Source organism: Pelmatolapia mariae, linkage group LG3_W (assembly GCF_036321145.2).
Source record: "Pelmatolapia mariae isolate MD_Pm_ZW linkage group LG3_W, Pm_UMD_F_2, whole genome shotgun sequence".
Lineage (NCBI taxonomy): Eukaryota > Metazoa > Chordata > Actinopteri > Cichliformes > Cichlidae > Pelmatolapia > Pelmatolapia mariae.
The window spans coordinates 36,440,761-36,466,287 of record NC_086229.1 but is presented as its reverse complement, the minus strand read 5'-3'; the positions used below and the strand labels follow the sequence as shown (position 1 = coordinate 36,466,287).

The following is a 25,527-nucleotide window of genomic DNA, read 5'->3' as shown; positions in this document are numbered from 1 at the left end:
CCCCCTGCTCTTCATAGAGCCACCTTTTGCTACAGTTACACCTGCAATTTTTTGGAGTATGTCTCTACCAGCTTTGCACATCTAGAGACTGAAATATTTGCCCATTCTTCAATGTAAACCAGCTCAAGCTCTATTTAGGGTCATTGTCTTGCTGGAAGGTAAATCTACATCCCAAGCTCGAGTCCTTTGCAGCCTCCAACAGGTTTTCTTCCAGAATTCCCATTTACTTAGCTCCATCCATCTTCCCATCATCTCTGACCAGCTTCTCTGTCCCTGTAGAAGGAAAACATCCCCACAGCATGATGTTGCCATGTTTCACAGTGGGGATGGCACGTTCAGGGTGATGAGGTGATGATGCTGTTATTTTTCTCACCACATGTAGTGCCTTTCATATAGGCCAGAAAGTTTAACTTTGGTCTCGTCTGATCAGAGTACCTTCTTCCACTGTTTGCTGTGTCCCCTACATGGTTCCAGGCAAACTGCAGATGGGACTTTTAATGACTTTTGGTCAACCTGCTTTAAACTTATCCCTGACCTGCCTGGTGAGTTCCTTGGTTTTCATGAAGCTGTTTGTTCATTAATGTTCTGTAACCAACTACTGAGGCCCTCACAGAGCAGTTGTATTTATAATGAGACTAAATTACACACAGGCAAACTTGTCTAATTTGGTTGGCTTCTAAAGGCAATTGATATCACTGGATTTTGTTTAGAGGTATCAGAGTACAGGGAACTGAAAGCTAATCAACATGACACTTTTCAGATTTTATTTGCTTAATATTCTGAAAACCATGTCAATCATTTTCACTTTACAGTTATCTGGTACTTTGTGTTTGTCTGTCACACTGTAAAATCTAATTAGTTCCCAGAACTCAAAAAAATTATGGAAACTCGTTGCCTCAAAAAAACTAAGTAAAGCTTACTTAAGATGACTGTTAGGACACCTTATACATTGCAAGTCTGCAGTATTAAGAATAACTTGATATTTCTGACTGTACAATACTAATTGTTTACCTACTGAGAAACATTTCAAGTTCAACTAAATGAAATTTGTGGTACCATGAATATGATTAAAAATAATTAACAACAATTTTTGTAATGATGTTAAAATGAGCCCAACTTTTATTTTCAAACACAACAAAGTACAACAGCCAACATACTGGACACTGTTCTACTGAACAACAAACAATATTGCCATCACTGTTATAATCTTACAGTGAAACAAAGTCTCAGATGTAATTATTCTGAAAATAAGTTTAGGCCTACCACAAGTTTGTTTTGCACTTACATTACTTATATAATCAAAATAAAATATTTATGTCACAAGTGCAGTCTCTGATTTAAACAACACATTTGTTTTCCATTCCAACACAGGAGCTGGAATGTTGTATTATTTTAAGGATGCTTGTTTCCAGTCCAGGCATTACTGCCTGAATGACTGTCATGGATCGAGGTGATCCAAATGTAGGTGCAGAAGAAAGTCTTTAACTTCCCTTCAGTACAGTGGCAGTGGATGTGGGTTGGAGATGCAATGAGCTTGAACCTGCAGGCGACCATCTTCACTGACCACACCATCTGTGACGGAGGACTCATTTCTCCTGGTGTCCTGCAAGCAAACAATCATATTTTTTGGAACATGAACTTAATTGCTTTCTTAAAACATTTTTTTCTGCTTCTGGTATAAAACAGACTCCAATTTAGACAATCTCAGGCTCCCTCCCCACCGGAGAGGTGACATTCAATGTCCCAATTGTCAGTCTGGATAGCCCTGACCACCAACCGACACACAATAATGTCATGAAAGCATCATTTTAAAAAGGGCTATGCAAACATGGCCAATAACTTTCATTCTAATGATCTGCAAAATGATTTTGGGCACAAAACAAATTTTGCTGTTAGAAAACTTGCAGACTTCACTATATACAGTGTAGACCCTCTAAACTAAGTTTAGGGGATGTGATCTTTCAAGAAATGCAGACCAAACTGTTGCTGTTTGTTTACTTACACAGCATGTCTTGTAGAATTAACTGGAGTCACAGCAACAGCATCGTGCAGTCATATCTCAAGTCTAATAACAGAAGACAGGAAAAGATCAGTAAAGAAACAACTTCCCCAAACCAAAGCACAAACAAAACAATAAGTAAAACAGGCTGATCTAAAGTATGATTAAAGTTCAGCCTGATTAATATAAATGTCACTGACAGTTGCTAATATATTGGAAAACCAAAATACTTACTGATGTCTTTCTGTCCAACAGCAGGAGTGCTGGTCCCGAGCCTCAAAGACAGTAAGAAGCAAGCAGAGGGAGAAAAAACAGAACATTGATTTGATCCTTAATGGCTGTGCAATCATCGTAACATAGAGTTTGCTTATGTTGTTAAATAAAGGCTAGATTTGACATTAATAAATGCCACAGATGTCCAAAAGCCGCCACAAAGCATGAAAAACAAATGGACGTCTCCGAAAACGTCGGAGCATTTTTGCAAATATGTGATGTCTTGATAAATCGAGCAGATATTTGAAATTTACACAGCTACATTCTCGCCTGAAAATATCTTAAAAGTTTATTTTGTGACCTTCAAAGTAAAACAGGAAAAACACACACACGCTAACGCCACGTGACGACGGCTCACCCAATTCAAAGTGTACTTCAAATGCATACTCCAAATGCGCCGTCGATTTCCCCAAATATCAAGCGTGCATACCCTGAATTGGGACACAGCCACAGACTCAGAGACTTGGGCTAAACACAGAGACTTGACTACACTACAGGGGATCCACAGCAGAGATGACACCAAACAGAGGGAGCACAAACTAAACCCTAGGAAACCAAAACACAACAGTCATAATACATAACAATGTCACAAGTAAAAGTACAAAAACCAAAAACACCGGGTCACCAACCCAGGACCATGACAGAATACATGAACACAAAGGTCAGGCTTCAGGGCGACGCCTCCGCTTTTTTTATTGCTCCTAATAAAACAGGACATGGGGAACATGGCTGACTGCGTCATCTTTGTTTTAATTTTTTTCAATAATATAAAAGAAAAGAAAGAATAAAGATGTAATTTAATTTTATTTCTACAGCATCAAATCACAAGAGGTGCTTTATACTGTAAGGTAGAGCCTACAGGTTTCTTCCTGTTAAAAGGGAGTTTTTCCTTCTCACTGTCTCCAAAGGTCTTGATCATATGGGGTCATATGATTGTTGGGTTTTTTCTCTGTATGTATTATTAACAGAACCAGGCTCAGGGAGGGGCGGCCATCTGCCGCAACCAGCTGGCGGTTGGGTGAGGAAGACAGGACACAGACACGCTGTGGGAGAGAGAGGTTGTAAACAAACTTATAGCAGCAGCTGTATATAATGTTTTTATAACAAAAAATCTGCTTCTCACAGCCAAAGTAGAAAACAAAGAACCACATGAAACAGAAATAAGATGAAGCAAACAGGTGTGGGTTAATCACAAAGGTGTGGGCCCCGAAGTTGGAGCCACTGACACCTGTGGCTGTGGGAAGGGCTATTAAATCCACCAGTGATGGGCAGATGTAATCCATACGGTCACGTTGGTGTAGAGGCCTAACTTCGTGTTCATGAATTTGACCACAGCTCTGAGGTCCTGCTGAGCTCTTTGTACTGAAACTCTGAGTCATGTTTTTACTTTTGTTTTCACATTTGGGGAATCCCCGCTCAGGTTTTACTTTCATTTGGTGTCTGTGCAGGTACTTTCATACCATACAGCTTGTTTAGTCAGCCAATCAGAGACCTGCAGCATGGTGGCGTGCCACGACTAAAGGTCTTTTCTGCCCTATTCTATTCCACAGGCTGCACAGGGTCAGAGTGGACGTTTTGGAGCAGGTAAGCTGACGTTTTTGTCTTTCTGAAATGTTCTTTTGTTAGTTTGTCCACATGATGAGCAGGCTGGTCCATAACTGAACATTCATACATTATGGTATAAATGTCATCAACAGTTTTTAACCAACCAAGCATGAAGCATGAATACAAACAGAGGCTAGCTGTTTTTAGGATTTTATTCAGGTTTAAATCAGACAAATAAACAACGTCTATGATGCAGGAACGTTCTTCTTCTTTCAGTTTGAGGACAAAGAGTGTTTGTTTCCCAGCAACGAAATAATCTTTAACTGAACTCTGATCATTTTTACTGCAAGCTTTTCAAAATACCGAAGATGAGCCAAGAGTCTGTATTCATGTACCTGAGATCTGACCCACATGCTGCTGATTATTGACCGCAGGAAGCACCTGAAGGACAACGTTAAAGACAGTCAAACTTCCTCTGAGGAGATGGACAGAAACGAGGAACTGGAGTAAGTTTGGAAGCAAAGAGTGAAATGAAACGAGAAGATTTTCTCTGTGTTTTGTTTCAGGATGCATCTGTGGACAGATTAAATATTTGCTGTGCTTAAAATGTTTTTTCTATAATTCCTGTTTCAGCAAATTGTTTCAGAGGTTATTTACACACTGCAGAGAGGACAGACTGAGCAGCTGTGATGAAAGGCAAAGACTGACAAAGCTGGCAATGAGAAGCTGCACAGATGAAGTCGTCCTGCAGTGGCTGAGAAAAAACTCAGAATCTGACGCCTTCAGCAAACTCACAGACATGTTTGACTTCCTGAAGAAACACATTGATGAGGAGGAGAAGAAGAACCACAGCGATGATGTTCACATCACCTTTGTGGCTCATGGAGCAATCAGAGACTTCATGATCCCAGCCAGCTGTTACCTGCCTCTGCCCACCATCACTGACGTGCTCCTGTATTCTCCCTGGAACTGCGTCACTTCTGGTTTACCGTACGGTATCGCTACAGGAAAACTGAGGCCTCAGCACAGAGTTTTTTACTGTAGGAAACAAGGCTGTACCATTCCTGATGACAAACATCGACCTGTGAACCTGCCAGATCACTGGAACTCACTGAAGAAAGCTGGAGCACAGATGGTCCCAAACATCACGATTAGCCCCCTTTCACCAGATGATGATGGAGTGTGGAAACGCTTTGAGTCTCTCTCAGCTAAACACGGCCCACCAGGAAGGAACCGCATCGTCATCCCGTTCATCCTCCCAGAACGGGAATATGAAAGCGTCCCGTTCTCTGTGGTGACCTTGGCTCTGTCCCTGGTGCTCCTCTCCTCCAGGTTTAAAGCCACTCTTCACATCTCTGGTTGTCTCTGTGATCAGTCGACTGGACAGAAATTTGACAGGAAGTATCTTCAGGAGCAGTACGCCTGCACCATCGACAACAGCAGGATGGAATGTTCACCTGAAGCTTTCAGATGATGATAAATGCTGCTCGTGTTAGACATGTTTGTGAACATTTTAGTGTAAAGATGAAGATGAAATGATAAAAGTATTGTTTCTATATTTGACGCTCAGATTTATGATGAATGGACTTGAATCATCATTTAGAAATGTTCCAGCTCATAATCTGATCATAATCTGCTAACATCTGTGGAGGTTATTAATATAAACAGACTCACCTGTTCTCTGCTCGCTGCTCACAGGTGACGTGATGCTGATGTCAGACCTTCAACCAGCACACACACAGATCATTGACATGAAGTATATAGATTATTTATGTACATTATGTATTATGTAATATTTTGATCTGTTATTGCTTTATGTCGGGGTTTTAGATCCGTACTTGGGTAGAACAATAAGTTATGAGCCACAACTTTAACTCAGACTCTGAACTGTGTCACGTTCCAAACATAGAAGTAACACAAGTCTACAAGTTGTATATCTATATTTTCATGCAGACTTGGTAATTGTTTCTGATCTTTTGTTATTGTAAAAACATTAAAATGTGAAGATGATGTTGTCCAAGTGAAGAAGAACGATGAAAACCTGCAGCTGCTCATTAAAAACAATATTGTATATATGAAATTTATGGAGGACCACAAGAGCCACGTGCATCAAAATAAAGAATTCTGTGATTAAATAATGAATTTTAGAATAAATTTGGCATTTGTAAATTCATTTTTGAATTCCATGATAAAAAACTGGTTTTTAAAATGTTTTTTAAAATGGTGATTTAAAAGAGCTGTCTGACTGGTAGGACAGACACAGGCTGGCTGCCTGGATTTTTCCTCACTTCTTGTTTGTGCTCATAGCTTTGCCCTGTACAAAGACCACTCAGCCTCAGGATTTACATTCAGCTCAACACGGATATGTGAAGAATGAAGAACAAAGAGACCCTGCAGCAAAACAGAGAGCTGAACCTGTTTATTATTTCAGGTGTAGATTATGGAATATCACCAGTCTGATGTCAGCCAGCTTCTCTGACAGTGCCTCACCTCTCTGTGCTGCCCCCTGCTGGCTCTTATCATTACTGACTGAGTCCTTGCTGCCACTTTATTAGGTACAGCTTGCTAACACAGGCTCAGACCTGCTTTGCCTTCAGAGCCGCCTTAAATCTTCATGGCTCAGATTCAGCGAGGTGCTGGAAACATCCCTCAGAGTCATGTGATCAGTGACGTCTGCTTCAGCACTGACAGATAGAAAAGTGCATCCACATAAACAGGATATATAATAATAAAAATCAAATAATGGTTTTCAGTTTATCAGCCCTTTGTCTGGTGCTAATCCAGCTGTGTGTTTGTGATGACAGTAAATAAATGTCAGACTTACAGCTCCTGTTTTACTGCATTAAAGTGATCAGATGACTTCAGCGCTTTGACATGGATGGTAGTGAACGCAGGAAATGACAAATGTATCACAGCAGCAGCGTTTAACACGTCTGAGCTGGAAACAGAAACTCTGGTATGAACATCATTCATAGAACAGCTTCCAGCTTCTTTTTCTCGGCTACAGTTTGGATGGATTTGCATTTAAAGATGCAAAGAGACTAAAATGGTTGGGGTCAGGAGGTCAAAGGTCAGAGCTCCTGTGGGTCTGAGGGCGGCCTCATGTTGGAGAAGGATGAGGGAGTCTGACCTGAGCCAGTGTTTGACATGAACACATCAGCACTGCTGTCAGTGAGCCTAACGACAGCCGTTAGCATCATTTCAGTGTTTCATCATTTAAAAACACTTCCTGTCTCTGTGGTGGTTACAGTGACATCATGCAGTTTGTGTTCTGACCTCCAGAGGGCCTCTCTGTTGCTGTGTGCAGCAGCCTGTGTCACTCACTCATCCAGTCATGCACTGAGGTCTCATAAGGAAACTCAATTTTTTGATATAAAGTTTTTCTTGTTCCCGAATACAAATATTTTTTAAAGTATTTGTTCAAAATAAGTATTCGTAAAATACATGTTATTTGTGCCTTTCCAAATACCATATTGGGGTTCGGCTCTACTCCTAGTTGGGATTATTGCCCTTTGCTGATGCATGTATTGTGCAGCCATGAGGAGCCTTAATACTGCAGCTGCATTATTTATCCACCATAACAGAGGTTAGTGTTCAACTCTGTCACCACTCTGGCCACATGTTGCCACACTTGTACTTCCAGCTCTGAGCTGCTGCTGCTGAACATGTTACTTTTGTAATTATGTCTCCAAGCAGCATCACAGCTTTCAAAGAAGAAAAAAAGCATCATTTCCTGATAATGTTTGATGTGCTTGTACAAGATGTAAAGACTGGTAGTTTGAGGAAATCCTTTCAAAAACATATTTGCTTGCACAGAGCAGTGAGCCTTCTTGTTTCCTTGTAGATTAAAAACAGGATTGGAGTGATGAGGTACGCGGTGCTGCACGGCTGTCTATGGATGACCTGTACATCAGAACCAGCCCAGACCCAGACATCTACCAGCACAAGTACAGAGCCTTTATCTCACATGTTTGAGCATTTGTTCACCTTCATCTGTCTGTTCTTATTGACGACTCTTCATCCAGTCCACCTTAAACACAGTGGGTGTGTTGCTGGGAATGGGAGTTACCTTATGGAGCTGTTATTGCAGTAAAACTGGTTTTATTTCAGTCCATATGAATTCATGTAGCTCTGTGTGGAGATCATTGTGTACATATTGAAACCTGTCTGTGTGTCACTCAGCCAGGCTTTTCAATCAGCTGTTTTTGTTTTTAATAAGTGACCTTTGCTAAAGTTCATCCAAAGCTGCAAATGATGTGTGACAGGGTGTAAAGATGTGTTTGTCTGTAGGACAACAGTTTAGTGCTCTGTGGCTGACAGGCTCAGTTTATCTCCAGCTCAGTACTAACAGGTGAATATTGCACAGGCTGAGCTGTGATGTTAGAGGGCTGCTCGTGGTGTTGATCACAGACAGGCTCAGTTGGATCTGAATGCACATCTGTGTCAAAATACTGCAGTAAGTTCACATGTGGTAAATCCACTGCATCGGCACAACCGTCACTACCAGTCAACTAATGTGACACTTGCAGACTGAGTGATGCTGGTGGTTTGTACTGAGTGTGAGACAGAGCTGACCCCTGACCTCAGGGTGGAGAAATCTTAGAGAAAACTCTGACTCAGCAACAATGTAGCCAAGGTCACATGTAAGAGGACAGCCAATGAAAAAGCTGGGTGAGTTGTAACTAATAACTCAGCTGACACAGTCAGATACATGCCTGTTTTTATGGCAGGTTTATTTGGCTGTTTTGAAAAGCATTTTATCCTAATAACTCAGTTTAACTATCACAAGAATGAAATGGTGCAAATGTAAAATCCTTGTATTTTGAGTAACTTTATGATTGGCTGCATGTGATGTGGGGACACGTGGCTAACAAACAAACATAACTTAGGCTGCATGTAAATGGGCTCTGTGCAGCTTTGAATCAGCTCCTGTTGGCCTCCAGGTTCTGGAAACTAGCTTTGCAAGCCCGACTGGGACCAGTTCCCAAAGCAGGTGGTTCCCATCATGTCAGTGGTTGCCGTGTGGGTGAGGAAAGGACTCACAGGTAGGTGAAGGCTGGTGTTAATTATCACGAACACAGGGTGACTGGCTGAGCTCGTAACACTGCCAGGCTTAGTGCAATACTCCAGCGCTGTCTGTCACTCAACCACACCACTGAATATCCCTGCCCAAGCTGGTAGATGATTGGCAGCAGCTGGTGAATTGATTGCAGGTGCGGCAGCTTTGGGCGACAGCACTTCCGGGTTGGAGGTCCCCTGTTGCTAGGTTACCTCCGTATACACAAGAGTGGAGCCGGAGGGGAAAGACAGAGAGAGAGGAGACACACACGCACACATATATACACACACCAGCAGATCAACCGATTGGGGCACCGTCAGATCAGATAGTTTTTTGTGTATGTTGATTTATTCTTATTTTGCGAGTTGGTCATTAGATGCTGCTCCAGCCAGCCAGAGAACATGTCAAGTTCTACATCTTAATAGTTCACCAGCAAGTAGCTGCCTACTGCTCCTTGTTGTGTGGTTGTTAGACCCCGCTGTACTTTCTCTCCTTTTGTCTCTCTGTGCTTTCTTCCAAAACCTTCTCTTCTGCCTTTTTTCTCTTTCTTTCAGATCACTGATGTTCTTTATTTTTCTCTTTTTCAGTCTATTTCTCCATCGTTCCCTTTCCTTTATGAGAAACTCTTTCTTCAACTCGGGCTGGCTGTTAATTTTTTCTCTCCTTTTTTCATCATCCCTGTTCCTTCTCTTCCGTTCCTCTACTGTCAGGTTCCCCTTTGCTATTCTAGCCTGAAATGTACCATTTTGTAATTACTATAGTTTTTCTGAACCTGATGCTTTTTTACAGATTAAGGATGAATATTCACAACACAATTATGCATTAAGCAATAGAGATGCTATCTGGTCTTTAAGTCTGATGTCATTAGCCATTTCCAGGTCCAAACTCCGCTGCAGATCCCAAAGTCAAAGGAGAGTTACAAACTGTCTAAATTCTTTCATCGTTAATAAAATGATCAGTGTGGCTGCTCTACCAGGTGTAACATCCAGGCATACATGATAACAGAATATATGAAATTTAACAGCGTTATAAGTTAGATTGCTTGTTTCCACCTGAACATGATATACCAGCTCTGCTGTCACTTCCAACATAAATGAAGACAGAAAATTAAACAGCAGTGACGTTTGTAGGGTTACTGAAGTTGGGCTAGCTGGTATATAATGATGTGCTATGTGGTGGCTAGCGACACAGCTATGTTAGCATAACATAAACAGTGAAGCTGGAGGATGAATTCTAACTTTTTTCCACTTGATAAAAGTTAACGTGAGGGTTCCCGATGGTTAGGCTGACAGTGATCACTGACTGTTTTTAGGGGCTTGTTCAGATGTAATAGAACAAGATAAAAAGCATTAAAACATTTTAACAGCACAACAGGCTTAATAAACACAGAGTAGTTTGTGCCCGGAAGCAGGATTCATACATCATCACTTAAAGAACAGCTCTCGGGGCAGAGATAGCTCAGTAGATGCCACATGATCGGAAGGTTGGGCATTCAAATCCAACAAACAGCGGCTATCCTGGATTTGTAGCTGCCCACTGCATCACTGAGTGAATGGGTTAAATGCAGAGGACTAAGCATTTTCCTACAGGATTAATAATGTATACATAAACAATGATATTCAAGATAAGGCAAATTTGATAATATTTGACACATCTGAAAAGCAGAAATATCAGTAAAATACACAGTAAGTAATATGACTGAAATATTAATAAAAATAACTTAATATAAATGGTGAATAGCACACTTTTGTGGCATTTGTCAACACCATTAGAAAAAATCCTGATGGCGTTGACGTCTGATGGTGTTGACAAAATACCCTACTTTCTCTCATAACACATGTTTTTCTGACAGAAGCCATCTTGTTTTTCATCATTTGCTTATGGCTTCAACAATCTACCTAAATTAAGCTCTTTTTACAAAGAAAAATAATTAAATCTTGCATTACATCGACTTTGGTGTTGACGCACTATGGTTGTGACACAGAGTTTTATCAGAAAGGTGTGCAATAAATGAAATAAAAACAAAAAAATTATCACAGCAGTGACCTTATGGCATGTGTATCAAACAGGAAGTGGTAAAGGGGACCTCAGAGTGTAAGCTACCCACAATAATTCCTGATTTTTTTGTACTTTTAAAAAAATCTGATGGTGTTGACAAAAACTCTGGACACGATTTTAATCACTTAAAAAATATTTAAAAATAAATTTTCAATTGCATATTTTGATATGATATAAGGTATTGACTTAAATACTTAATGACGAGCTGAGATCTGCATAAACATCAATGTTACATGTATGAAGTTCACATGTTAAACTAGGACAGTCACAGCTATCATGTGATCCTAAAGTGTCTGAGCTTTAATTCATACTGAGGTCGGAGTTTGCAGTGAGCTGACTGCATCACACTCAGAGCTGTTTTGTCAATTTATTGCTTTTTTTGTTTCGTTGTTGGAAGGTCATAAATGTCAGTCAGCAGGTGAGACCAGGTTTCTGTGATCGGTGAAGTGGATCAGGTGACCTGGTTTCTAGGTTACATGACAGGTCAGTGAACTCACTGAGTGTTTGTGGTTTACCTCTCAGACTGACTGAAGTACACAAGAAGATGATGATGGAGGAAGAGGAGGACAGAGCAGAGTCTGCAGGGTCCAGCTGTCCTTCTGTGACCAGTGACGGGTCCAAAGGTCGTCCTCCAGACTTCAGTGGTGAACCTGTACCAACGAGGTCAGAGAGATGAACTCACTGAGTAACAGAAATAATTCTGCACTGACATTATAATCAGTGTTGATTCTGGTTGATTTTCTGTCTGTGTTTGTGAGCTGAGAGGAAATGAAAATGAATTTGTAACAAGAATCAGTTTTGTCCAGTTTTCCTGTAAAAAGCTGAACTCTAATCTAAGAGGATGTTACTGACAGGAAACAGCTGCATCATCTGCAGTCTGTGTGATCACAGCTGCTTCAATCATGTTTGTGTCTGCAGAGGTCAGAGGTCACAGTCTGCAGGGTCCAGCTGTCCGTCTGTGAGGAGTGACCGGTCCAAAGGTCAACCTCCACTCTTCAGTGGTGAACCTGGACCAACGAGGTCAGAGAGCTGTGATGACTCCTTTACATGTTTGTGTTTCCTGGATAAATCTGACCTGAAACATCCTCAGATTGTTACAAAGATTCATTAAAAAGAAAACAAAGAGAAAAGATCCAAATGTTAGACTTGGTCATTTGCTGTTTGAGGACAGTGATGCTCATATCTGTGGGGAAAGTGTGACCTGAGTGGGTTCATGTTTGTCTTTAAAGAGCTGCTCTGATTCTCTTTGTGTCTGATCTGTTAAACAGTCTGAGAGGTCACACAGAGACCCAGTAGCTAAAGCCTGGATCATACTGGCTGCTGTTACTCCATCAGGACAACACTGGACCACAGTGGTGTGGATGTAGTGGATAATCCCACCATACTGATGCTCAGATTTAATCACAGTGCTGTTCATGGAAATCAATCAGTGCAACTTTACACTGTATTACCAAAAAAGTACTCACTCGTCTGCCTTCACACACATGTAAACTTGAGTGACATCATATTCTGAATCCACAGCATTTAATATGATGTCAGTCAACATATAACAGCTTAAACTGTTCAAAAAAGGCTCTTCACAGGTTTACGAGTGTTTATGGGAATTTTTAACAGTTCTTTCAGAAGCACATTTGTGAGGGAAGCAGCAAAAACAACTGAACACAGCTTTCAGATACATTTCAATAATCAAAGTGTGTGTCTGTGTGTGTGTTGGTACAATGACACTAATTCTCCATGGTTCCTCCACAGAGTGGACCAGCAGAGCTCAGAGGTTCCCAGTGGTCAGTCTGCCCAGCAGCATCAAACACAGCTGGACTCCATATTTATGGTCTGTACATGTACAACAACTACTGTTACATCTATTCTGTTCACAGTCATCTCCATGCTGCTCTTTGTAGACCAGTGGATTGTCGGTGTGTCCAACATGGATCTGATGTTTGGCTCCATGATTTCAGTCTGATTGGCTCATTCATAAATATTCTGTTCCAGCTGCTGGAGGACAACATCATCACTTTTGTGAAGAACGAGCTGAAGAAGATCCAGAAGGTTCTGAGTCCAGATTACCCAGAGACTGTGCAGAGACTGTAGAAGGACAGAGCAGCAGCAGAGCAGTCCAGATACACTGATGATCCTCTGTCAGATCCAGAGGGACACACAGGGATGATGCTGGACTCTACATTGTGTCTGACAGTGGAGCTGTTCTCAGAGCAGTTCACTCTGCAGCACTGACAGTCATCTGCACTTCATTCCTCTGTCAGTCACTGCTGGATGAAGCTCTCCACCTCCCAGTAACATGGCCCAGTCAGAGCATCTCTACACACAAGCTGCTGCTGCTTCAACCTCTCTGGAGCATCAGGACACAGCTGCTCCTCTCTCAGCACACACACCGTCCTGTTTACCATCATCACCTCCACCTGCAGAGAGAAGGAGGAAGAGCAGAGGAGATAAACGAGTGTTTCCAGAGACTCTTCATCAACTGTCAGTCAGTGATGCAGCACATCCAGTATGAAGAGCTAGTGATGGGATTTCTGGCTCTTTTTAGAGAACCGGCTCTTTCAACTCCCAAACGGCTCTTCAGGTTGTTTTGTTGCTTTAATTAATTTATTATTAACAACAATATGAAATTATGCACAAAAGGAATTACTAATGTAAAAAAATGTGGTTTTATTTATATATGTTTATATATAAATATATATAAACGTAAAAACTCCAAAACACGTAAAAACTCCATAGCACGTACAAACCCGGAAGCATGAAGAAACTCCAAAACACGTAATAAACTCTGAAGCACGTACGAAACACAACAGAAGTGCTCCAGGATGCTAGGCGCAGTGTTGAGCTTTTGTTACCTAGTAGCTACACAAGCCAGCAAGTACCAACGACCAGATTTGGTGTGTGGTAGTAACGAACATTTTTTTTATAACGCATTTAAATATATATGAGTGCTTGTGTATAAATACACAAACAATACACATATGCTTTCAATTGTGTAATGTAAGTGATCTAGGTAGCTCTGTTTTGGAAGTTCAGTTAACGCTAGAAATGTGTTTTGGAGTTTTTACGTGTTTTGAAGTTTGTACATGCTTTGTCTCTAGGGGCCACCGTAAATATACTTTTATTTATTAACTCCACATAAAATGTGATAAATAAATCATATAATAGAAAAAACAACTATTTACATTTTAAACATTTAACTATTTAAATTTTCATCTTTTTCCTTTTAAACAAATTTAAAATGAAACAACACAAAACACTGCAAACCACAACACAATTAAATATAAATTAAAATATGAAAAACAAAAAGAAGATGCATATTCTCTGTCATATGGGCCTGCATGAATAAACTTTCTGAATCCTTTATCATCTGCAACTGAAAATAGTTGTGGATGATCACTATACCTTTCTGTGACGTTGTTGTCCCTGGCTCTCTCTCTCTCTCTCTCCCTCCTGCTCTGTTCCTGCGCTACTACGAGTGTAACTACCGCCCCTCCCCCCTCTGCCCAGCGCAAGCACAAGTCTCGCTTGCGGAGTGAAGCGAAAAAAAGGGTGAAAGAGAGGGTGAGATAATGAAAAAAACAACCCACGGCTCCCAATAATGAGCCGGCTCGCGTCGTTCACTTCAAAGATCCGGCTCTAAGAGCCGTTTCGTTCGCGAACGACACATCACTATAAAGAGCAGCAGGGACTTCAGTGCTGGGACTGTACTAGGACACATTGTTGCTTCACTTTTTCTAATCTTTGGATTTTTATTGAAGTTGATGAAAACGTTTTTCACTCCTAGTTTGAGTTTGGACTTTCATTCATTAGAAGAACCTTGATGTGTCCACTCTGAGCTCTGTAGGAACCCCAACAACAAGCCCAACAATCCAGATGGACGGTTCCAGCTGTTAACTGGAGGAATTCCATCCAAACATCTGCTCTCACTAAAGTCGTTGCTATGGGGACCATAAAGGTCAGAAACAGGAAGTATTTGTGTCCAATCCTGAAGCCTGTCACCATTCTCCTCTCACAGCTTCACTGAGAAGCTGCAGCTTTACAGGAAACACTGGATCTTTGTTTCATACTGACTGTGTTTAGTACAATACTGCTGACAGCACCACCCACTCACTCCATCACTCTACTGACCTCACAGTCTCCAGTCTGTAGTCTGGACTCTCCTGAAGATCACACAGCTGCTTCACATCTGTATCCTGCAGTTTGTTGTCTCTGAGGTCTAGCTCTCTCAGATGGGAGGGGTTGGACTTCAGCGCTGCTGCCAGATAATCACAGCTGACCTTTGACAAACCACAGCGCTTCAATCTGTATAAAGAATGAAAGATGTAAGTTTATTAGACAAAGTGTGAGCTTGAAATCATTCAGTGTTTCATCATCTGTTCAGAGCTGAAGAAGGTTCAGAATGTAGAAGTTTAGAAAATGGAAACTCCAAACAGCAGAAGCCAACAGGAAGCAGCTTCAAACAGGAAACTGTGCAGAGTTTCAGACTATATGTCCTGATGCAGCCAGTTGGATTTTGGAGATTTGAATCTCTGTTCTGTGACTAAGTCCTTGAATCTTTTCTTCCAGTTGGTCCAACAAGACAGACTGAGTATTGGACATGAGTTGTGGCTCCATTAGGGGAGCTTCTACATGTGATGTGATGGCCCCTCTGGGTCTGTCAGGTCACAGGACTGAAGAGAGCTCAAACTGGGCACACAGTTGTTCCAGTCTGGACCAAAGACTCTATACTGGGACTGAGGGACTGCTTTGACTGCACCCACTGGGACTTGTTAAAGGCTCATGTTCTCACCTAGATCATTTCTACTGACATTTCTTTCTGGGAATAATGGGGATTACTTTGAAAAAAGGAAGTATTTTCCCCAATAAGCAGCCCTGGATTAGTAAATCACTCCAACATGTTCTCAGGCAGAAGAAGCTGTCTTGTTATGAGGGAGAGAAAAAAAAGACTGAGGCACATAAACTTGTTCAAAGAGAGATAAAGCGGCTAAAATCAGGTGTAAAAGTAAAGCAGAGGATGAGCTGAATAAAGGACACTCAAGGCTGGCTTGGAAAGGAATGAAGTCCATGGTGGGGATGCAGAACAAGGAGCAAAGATGAATGTGATGATGAATCAGCAGAAGACTTGGACTCATTGGATTCCAGCTTTGATATCATTGATTTCAATGAAGAGCTTTGTGATTGTAGCAATGGGCTGGTAGCTCTGAGAGTCCCACTGATGAGGTGTTTGTGTGGAAATCTCTTAGTGGGACCAAAGAGAGAAAAAGCCCTGGTCCTGATGCTTTAGGAGGGAAATGATTGAAGTGTGCTGTGAGGAACTGACTGGGAGATTTTCACACATTTTCCAGTCCTCCTTGGAACAACAGGAAGTTCCCAGCATATGGAAACAAAGGTTAAGTGTCCTATGGCACTCAGTGATGATGGTCCTGTGCCCCCTCCACCTCCACCTCTTTGTAAAGGAACTAACTGTAATCTGAAGCTTCAAATGGAACTAAGACTTCCTCCACTAGGTGGCAGTGTCTGATGAGAAAGTGTTAGTGGAGCTGGCCTGGAGTCAGAAACAGGAAGATGCAGGATTTGGGCTGAAATGGGGAAAAGTGGTTCGCACTAGTGCCTTAAAGCAAGAAGGTTGTAGGTTGAAGCTTGTTGGCCTTTCTGTGGAGGTTGGATGTTCTCCCACAGTCCAATGAAATGCTGCTTAGGTTCATTGGTGCTTCTAAATTGGCTGTAGGTGTGGATGTGAGAGAGTGCTTCTCTGTCTCTCTCTGTTGGCCCTGTGATGGACTGCTCACCTGTGCAGGTGGACCACGCCTCTTGCCATATGACAGCTAGGGCACAGGCTGCAGCCCTGTGAGCCTCAGCTGAATAAACAGTTAGCAAAAATGATCCATAGATGGCCTGAAATCCCCCAGTTAGCAGTTTGGTAGATAGCTATGACATGCTAATCCCATCCAGCAGCTGCATTCTACCTGTAAGCTGATCCCTGCTGAGCCAAAGCACTTTTTCAGATACAAATTACAACCTTTAATAGAAACCTATTGGTCAGCATCTTATTAGCCTGCTGTTAGCTTCATTCCACAGAAAACTGAGAGAAACTAACAGAGTTGATAAAGAATAAAGAGAAATGTGCTGATTTAAAGCCTTTGAAGTGCTTCAGATGATCTCTGTCCACTTCCGTCCACTCATTCATTCATGTAAGCTTCTAATGCAGCTTTGATCTTCACAGTCTGCTTCATGAAACTCATTCTAACCCTGAATGTCAGAGTCTTCCTCCTTCTCTTTCCCATCATTCATGCTGCAGTGGAGGAGATTTGGATGTTGGACTGTGTTTTGGATGATGTGTGTATGTTTGTGTTGGACTGCTGTCTGTAAAGCAAACGCACATTTTGCTTTGGATTTCAGTGTCACACAGACTTTAAGGTGGGATGAAGAGTTTTAGAGTTTAACAGTGAATTATCCAGTGGAGGATTTTTCTTCTTCTTTGAAGGTTTGAAATGTGAACATTGTTCTGCTGCAGTCAATGGACTAAACCAGAGAAGAAGAAGAACACAGACTGTACCATGAAGATCCTCAGTGTGGATCAGTATAATATCAGCCTGATGTCTGCAGTTTAGTGTCAGCACAACTTTCACATCATATTCATCTCAGCACAAATAAAATATTCTGACTGACCTCAGAGTTTCAAGTTTACATCCTGGACTCTTCAGAAAACCACACAGATGCTTCACTCCTGAATCCTGCAGCTTGTTGTTGAAACTCAGGTCCAGCTCTCTCAGATGGGAGGGGTTGGACTTCAGCGCTGCTGCCAGATAATCACAGCTGATCTCTAATAAACCACAGGTCCACAATCTGTATAAAGAATTAAAGATGTACGTTTATTAGACAAAGTGTGAGCTTGAAATCATTCAGTGTTTCATCATCTGTTCAGAGCTGAAGAAGGTTCAGAATGTAGAAGTTTAGAAAATGGAAACTCCAAACAGCTGAAGCCAACAGGAAGCAGCTTCAAACAAACACAACAAGAGAAAAAACTCTGAATTTTCCACATCTAATGTCATACATCTATCATAAAAACATGAAAAAGACTTGAAAAAGTCGTGTTTTTCCTTCCAGGAACCACATGGCTTCACTTTTAAAGGTGAAGTGTGAAAGAAATGGACATATCTGAAGTCAAACACCTTTTTCCAGTCACATGATTAAAGCAGACAAACTACAAGCTCATTTTCATTCCAACAAGTCATCTTCTGACCTGGACTAACAACACTGGTCTCTATGTGCAGCTGGCTGTGAGACCAGTGCTCAGGGAGCGTCTACAAAGTGCAACACTGAAAGAACATCTCACACTCATTTGCTTCCAGCACTTTCACACAAACATCTACTGTCATTATTGTCACCAAACTCTGTGGATCCTTTATTGGAAATTCAAATGTGATTCAAATGGTCAGACAAAAGAGGGTTATGAGGAAATATGATGAAATGTTGTGTATTAGCAGGAAGTTATTGAATCATTTTCCTCATAAACCAAACAAAATGATTGACAAACATGTTCTTACAAACTCAGTGTTGGACTTTGATCAGCAGGATAACCTGATGTTTAAAGGCATTTTAGTCTTGCTGTATGAGAGTCCAGTTATTACTCAGTATTTATGGATGATGTTCTAAATTAGGCTCAAATATGTGACAGACATTTAATCCCATTTCAGTTTGGCCTCATCCTGGGCCGGATTATCCAACACACACTCTGACCACAGGCCCAGGGGCCACGCACAGCTGGGCTCCATCCAAGAGACAGGAAACTAAACCAACACAATAATAAAGAGCACCATTTGATTTTCTTACATTTTAGGTCTTCAAGCCAAACATACTAAAAACATGAGCATATCTATGTTTTCTGTTAAATGATGTCACAGGTAGAACAGAGTAAAGTGGTGGTGTTACAGCCTTTCTCCCCTCTGCTGCCGAGGCTGTTAGTCTCTGCCAAACTCAGCTACAGGACTTCCAAATGAATGAAAGCAGCAGAAGTGGCTTTACAAATGAAAGAGGAAGAGGAGAAGAAGAGGAGAGGGAGGCCACCCTGACCATCACTCCAGCTGAAAACATCACACTTCCATTAAAGTTGGTGAGAAAATGTTGAGCAGGATGAGCTGCTGGCTAATCTGGAGGCTGTAGCAGCAGCTCACAGTCACAGTGGATTTCCACTCATGAAAAAGCTCTGGCTGCTTCATTTCATATCAGAGACTTTAAGGCTTCAGTGAAGCTGGACTGTGATGCTTCCTCTCCATAGTCCAGTGAGGCCTCAGTGTTCGCACACTGTGTGCCCTGTATGTCTAATTATTGAAGAAGGAAAAGAAGCAGAGCATTCAAATCCAGCTGGCGAGGGTATATCACACATTTGTGCCCAGGGCTCTGTAAGCTGAACATCCATCCGTGGCCACATGGAGCCATCATGGATTTAGTGTGAACAATAAAATAGGCAGTGATGTTTCCACATCTGATCCAGAACATAATGACATTAAAATGATGGGATTACATGGAACTGGCAGATCCTGGTTCAGGCTCCAGTCTGCAGTCATGTCAGCATCATGTCCCACATTCACTAAAGGCCATCTTTGGCTTTATTGTCAAAATCTGGCTGGCCTGGAATCCCTGTTACCCATAATGCAACAGGTGTCAGACACAGGCAGAAAGAGTGTGTGAGACTCCAGGAGGAGCAGCCAGCTATCAGCTGTGCAACACTCACACTAATATATCAGCTGGGTTTAATATTTAGGCACGTAGATCATTTACGTCCTTCAGCTCTTCTTCCATTTACCGCCAACACGTTTCAAAAGGAGCAGCTTTTACTTTGAAGGCCAGCTGTCTCTGTTTCCTGTTTTCATTGTTGGATAATGGAACAAGTCGATACTTCAGTGCGTTGAATTGTGTTGCACAAAAATAAGAAACATTTTCACGTTGTTCAGGCAGAATCGAGTGTTGAAGAATGAATTCACATGTCAATAAACATTTTCATCAGCACAAGCAGGACAATGAAAGCGGGAAATACCTCAAACTGCCATTTCTCATTCTACAACTTCAACAACTGCACATGAATTAGACTTCATACATAGACCCACAGTCTCTGGTTGCTCTGATATCTCACTGACAGCCAATAGAAATAAAGAAAAGTCCAGACTGATAGTCTCTGTGGGGTTAGGCAGTGAACTGCTCACGCTGCATTCAAGTGCATCACAAAATGTTAGAATTGGATCCAACTTTGTGAAGCAGATTTGTTCTCAGCTGCTGTTTTGAACATTTCTCATTTCCTCATGAACTGTATTAAACTCTGTAAATGAACTGAGAACTATTTCTACATTTGAAACTATGGATTCATTTTCCCATTCACTTCTGTACGTTAGTGTATAAATGAATGTTAGACTGGGCTCCATGGAAACACTGGGACTGGTCTCAGCTGCCTTCTTTCTGTAGTCCAACAGAGTCCTTTCTCTTCTCCAGCTTCTGTTTGAAATCCTCTCACAGAGCCTGAATCCTGCTTTGTTGTCATGTTTGGGCCTGTGTTAGGCTGCACTGTGTTCCTCTGCTTTAACACACACCTCACCACAGCAGCTGTGTGGGTTGTCTCTGTAGCAGCCAGATCAGCTTCTGATACATGAACATCATCACAGCTCCTAACTTCACCTTTATTAGCTTTGACATTCATTTCTTTCTTTTCTCTCTCTGTGTTTCACAGAAGCTCAAAGTCTCTGCAGCCTTTTTTTATCTGCTGTCATCAGATCTTCAACAGCCTCATTCACATCCCTCACACACTCTACAGCCTCATCAGCACTGACTTCATCTTCACTGACTGATGGAGCACAACATGAACCTGTGGAGGCTGAAAAACTGTCCTGTCAAACATCTCCCCATCACCACCCCACTTCTGTCAGCCTTTAAATGAACCCTGCTCAAGTCTGTCACTTCTGTTTGGAGCCAAAAGGAAAAACTGTTGTTCAGTCGTTTGGAAAGACACAACATTTCTAAAAGCACTCAAACTTCTTCACATTTGTCTTCAGACACATCCTGAACATTTATGAACTAAAGAAAGTTTCAAACATCAAAGATCTGAAATATAGAAAAACAACAACAGCTGCAGTCAGTGAACTCACCTCAGAGTCTCCAGTCGACAGTTTGGACTCTCCAGTCCAGCACACAGAAATTTCACTTCTGAATCAGGCAGCTTATTTCTACTCATGTCCAACTCTGTCAGATGGGAGGGGTTGGACTTCAGAGCTGAGGTCACAACTTCACAGTGAGTCGTTAAGAGTCCACACTGAGTCAGTCTGTGATTATAGAAAATATAAGATGTGTTATTATAAAATAATGACACAAGCAGGTAACAGGAACCATCTCTGTTCCAACCTAAGATGCAGACTAATCTTGTTCCCAAGAGTTTGCGCTTTCACAGGCAGGGGACACAGAGCACAGTTGATTCTGGAGAGAGCACAAAATCAGCTTCTGAGTGATTGGATAAGACAGGTCCATTTCCCTACAGATGCCCTCCGGAACAAGATTAGTCAGACCCTGCAGGAACTGAAAACACTTCTACCGTCCCCTATTCTAGAAGAGGTTTTCAAGTTTGTGGACAAGACTCAGTGGGCCCAACACTCTCAAGGAAAAGAAAGACAACTCGGGAAATTCCATACTTTGCTAACGAAAACTAATACTTCCCAGCCAACACCTACACAACAGAGAGAAGAACAGGACTTCACACCTGAAGACAGTAAGAAAAAATGGGTGAAAAACCTTTGAGAAAAGAATCTCACGGAACCTGAAAAGAAAGTGTTAGCCAAAGGACTCAATTTTGCCATTTCTCCTCAACAGTTGGCCATAGTGGACCTCATCACAGCCACGGGAACTGCCATAAAGATTAATAAATTATCACAAACGGAAGCAGAGCAAATCAGGATGAATGTTTCAGCAACCGTCTCCAGTGCTAAAGTCCCTCCGTCTAACCTTACAATAAAAGAACAGAAGGTCGTCGCTTCCCTGAGTAAAGACCACAACATCACCATATCAGCAGCCGACAAGGGGAGCTGCACTGTTGTTCTAAACACAATGGATTATCACACAATAATTACAACACTCCTCAGTGACAGCAATACCTATGAAGCATTAAAACAAACCCCCAAAAGCAGCTACAAAAAGAAAGTTATCAGTTGCCTTCAAGAATCTAAAATGGACAAAATCATTAACTGATAGACATATCTATACCCAGGGGATGCTATACCCTGTATTTACAGACTTCCACAAGATCCACAGAGAGTCCCATTTAGACCCATTGTTAGCAGCATAAACTCAGCTACCTACAACATTTCTAAACACCTCGCCACCATTCTAGCGCCCCTTGTGGGAAACACCCTGCATCACATAAAAAACTCCACCGACTTCACCAACAACATCCAGAAACTTACATTTAACCCAGATGAAACCATAGTGTCCTTTGACATAATCTCTCTTGCATACCTACAACAGAGGCAGTGGAGTCAGAAAACGAGTATAAGAAGACAGCTCCTTGGAAGACAGAACCAGCCTCACCCAAAATCAAATTTGCAGACTGTTAGACCTCTGCCTTACCACCACATACTTCAAATACAACAAGGGTTTCTAAAGACACAAATGTGGCGACAAATGCCTCCTCCTTTTCCCCAGATTTGAAGGATGGGTGTATCTCTAAAGAGATTGTGGAGATGAAATTGTTTTTTCTGTTACTATTCATAACCAGCATATATATATGACTGTGCATCATTTATCATTATCATTTCATTAAAGCATTAATTGAATCTGTTGATGTTATATTACAGTTTGTATTCCAGGTGTGAGAATAATTGCATAATAATCTTTCATTGCAGGTTAAACTGTATTCATGTTATCTATATATTCATATCTGGTTCATATGGATCATATGGTGATCGTGCTCGGCTTCCCACATATATATATGTGTTCAATAAAATCACTGTTTTGACGCATCACTGGGCTCTGCAGTCGTTTGTCCTTCACCTCAAAATACGAATCAGGACAGTTTTTGGTGCCGAAAACCCGGTTTGAGGAGGGACTTGGTTGGCTGAGGTCCGGCAGGTGCGGTCAGACGGACGGACGAGAGCCCAGCAGGTCGACTGAGTGACGTGCCAGGCAAGATAGAAAGGTAAGCACCACCTGTTGATTAAAATAATATCCAAAGGTGCTGAACTGGAAATTAAGCTAAATTAAATGTTCACTCAGTGGAGTTGCTGGGGATTTTGTCTGTGGTGATTTTGGGTAATTAGTGAAAAAATAAAAGTTTGGGGATATTTGACTGACAAAATTTGTTGCTGTTTATTCTGGGGTGAATTTGAAGTTAATAGGTTTTGTGTTTAAGTGAATGCTACGTGCTTAAGTTAAGGTGTTATATTTGCTGACTGTGATGCCAGTCAAGCAAGATTGTAGATTAGGGTATTTGGCCATAAGGGATTTTATTCCCCGTTTTGAGTAGCAGGATTGGATCCGGGCATCAGATAATAGACTGTTGGGACTTGGAGTCCACAGTGATGCTTTTAAAAAGTATTTAAATTAGTCTAGGACCGGAGTTGGACTCCGAGGAGTGCAGTCGCTCAGCGTTTGGCACCGACCAATAACCGTGGACGCATGGTTATTTCTTAGCCTGGGTGGTACCCGCGGGACGTCGAGCACCCGTTAAAAACCCAGTGGTCAAGGACCACAGTTTTACTGCGCTGTTTGAATGAAGGGTTGGACCCGGCCGTGACCATCCAACGTGGGTGACTTATGAGCTTTAAGTAAAGCTGAAAGCGTGAGTGTGAAACTAGACGCTGGATGTGGAGTTCTCTGTCACGCTGCGGGAAGCGGTTATAAATTAATTAGGGCCTAGTAATTTGACCGCTGTCGGCGACGGCATTCCCGAAGCGGAATCAATTGGGCAGCAAGGTTGGACCTGGGCTTAGATGCTTTTAAATTGGTCAAAAAGTTAAAGGGGAAGCTGTGTATTGGTGAACCATTGAAGTTGGAGTGTGTGAGAAATGTGGATGTTGTTTAGTGAAAAAAAGACTATAATAGAGCTTTTGGTGATTTGTCAGAGGTTGTGTGTAATGTTTGAGTATATTGAATAAACCCTGTAGTCTGGCGTCTGAGATTTTGCATTGTGAGCACGGGTGTGGTGATATTTCATGAGGAGGTCAGTAAGAGGTCTCCTGGAAAATTCTTGTAAAATAGAGTTGTTGTTTTGTTGTTAAGTATATAATTGCAATAAGAATCAATTGGGTGATTTGTGGTTGATTTTTCTGTTTAGCCTAAGGAGGCAGAAGTGTGGGTTATTTGTGACATTTTATTGAGAGTGAGCTGGTTGATGTATGTTTCCTCCCTATTAAGAGTGGGAGAAGTGCATGTACAGTGGAGTTATTTTTGTTTTAAACTTTGTTATTGCTGGGTGACGTGAATGTGAGAGTGAATTTTGCTGGCTTCGCGTGCTTAATTTGTTGCAGTGGGTCTTTGAGAAACTTTGTGTTTTTGGAGAATTGGTGCAGTCGACGCACCAACTGTGAGTGTGCGTGTGTGTGTGTGTGTGGAGAGACAGAAAGTCTGTGTGTGTGTGAGGCGGTTGTGAGGGCTTAGAGGAAGTGCAGCCTAAGCAGACAGGGCGCCTCTGACTGTAAAAAGGGAAGTGCGGCGAGGCAAACTAAAGGGAGGAGCTCAAGAGCGGCCATTTTGTGGGTGAGGTTAAATACAGAATGGCTGACAGCGAGAGGATGACCCCCAGTGGGGAGAAGAAATATAAGCCACTGAAGGAGCAGATTCTACAACTTAAGAAGGCCATCAAAATTACCTCTGAGGGAACTCCTAAGGAGATTGCCCGGGAGTGTAAGAACATGGAAGATGAAGTGAAGAAATTATGTGAGAACCAACAAAAAACTTTGGAAGACAGAGTACCCCTCCATTTGATCTTTCAAATTGGAGGTGAAAAATGTGAAAAGAGGACAAAAGAATTGGAAGAGAAGCATGTGGGACGTTTTGTGGGAAGAAAAGGGAAGGCAGAAAAGAAGTTGATGATGGAAAGACAAGGTAAGTGTTGTAAGTTCACGATTATGTGTCAGGGGGTGTCTCATTGGATGAAAGAGGAAGTGGTCGGGACCACTCCAACACTGACGAAGGAAGCCATGGCTGAGGGGACATCAACGTCAGGTTATCCCAGCCTGACACAATTCTCAAGTGCCCCGCCCCCTCTGTACGCCTTTCCAATTTTGACTTTGGAGGGTGGTACTCTGTGGGGGCCGGGAGGAAAAACAGGAACGGTGAAGGGAGGAATTGTGGATTTTCAGGAGGACAGTAGGCAAATGACTCCGACATGGCAGGCAGAGGGAGCCAACACAGGAGTGACACAGCCTAAATCAGTGGCAGTTACACCAGAGGTGACTCAGTCTCAGCCAGTTGCTGGGACATCAAGAGGTAGCATAACTACACCGCGTGTGACTTTGCTTCCTCCCTCGCACTTCAGCCCAGAAGGAGCTGTGGAAGAAGCTCAACCTATGGCTCCTAAGAGTGCAGATCAGGTGACACCAGAGCGGGTCAGCCAGGAAGT

At 42.0% G+C, this 25,527-nt stretch overlaps 2 protein-coding genes and 1 long non-coding RNA gene across 4 annotated transcripts in view; 1 reads left to right on the top strand and 2 right to left on the bottom strand.

The window, feature by feature from the left end:
* Positions 1 to 1,322: 1,322 nt before the first annotated feature.
* On the bottom strand, positions 1,323 to 2,852 carry LOC134624442 (uncharacterized). The gene is made up of 3 exons (XR_010093550.1): positions 2,234 to 2,852; positions 2,003 to 2,065; positions 1,323 to 1,603 (listed from the first exon to the last, which is right to left on the bottom strand). It is a non-coding gene; the product is annotated as an uncharacterized LOC134624442 (long non-coding RNA).
* An 8,486-nt stretch (positions 2,853 to 11,338) lies between these two features.
* LOC134622363 (NACHT, LRR and PYD domains-containing protein 12-like) overlaps positions 11,339 to 25,527 on the top strand; it is a 290,226-nt gene continuing 276,037 nt past the window's right edge. The window contains exons 1-3 of the mRNA XM_065470155.1: positions 11,339 to 11,352; positions 11,457 to 11,597; positions 11,853 to 11,954. Coding sequence (XP_065326227.1) covers positions 11,339 to 11,352; positions 11,457 to 11,597; positions 11,853 to 11,954 — 257 coding nt within the window. The remainder of the gene's footprint in view (positions 11,353 to 11,456; positions 11,598 to 11,852; positions 11,955 to 25,527) is intronic.
* LOC134624401 (protein NLRC3-like) overlaps positions 12,371 to 25,527 on the bottom strand; it is a 41,667-nt gene continuing 28,510 nt past the window's right edge. Inside the window, exons 6-9 of one of the 2 annotated variants that reach the window (XM_065470278.1) lie at positions 21,068 to 21,241; positions 17,601 to 17,777; positions 15,060 to 15,233; positions 12,371 to 13,348 (exon numbers count right to left, since the gene is read on the bottom strand). In XM_065470278.1, coding sequence (XP_065326350.1) covers positions 13,339 to 13,348; positions 15,060 to 15,233; positions 17,601 to 17,777; positions 21,068 to 21,241 — 535 coding nt within the window. In that variant the 3' untranslated portion in view covers positions 12,371 to 13,338. The remainder of the gene's footprint in view (positions 13,349 to 15,059; positions 15,234 to 17,600; positions 17,778 to 21,067; positions 21,242 to 25,527) is intronic. The other variant, XM_065470279.1, reaches the window with a different exon arrangement.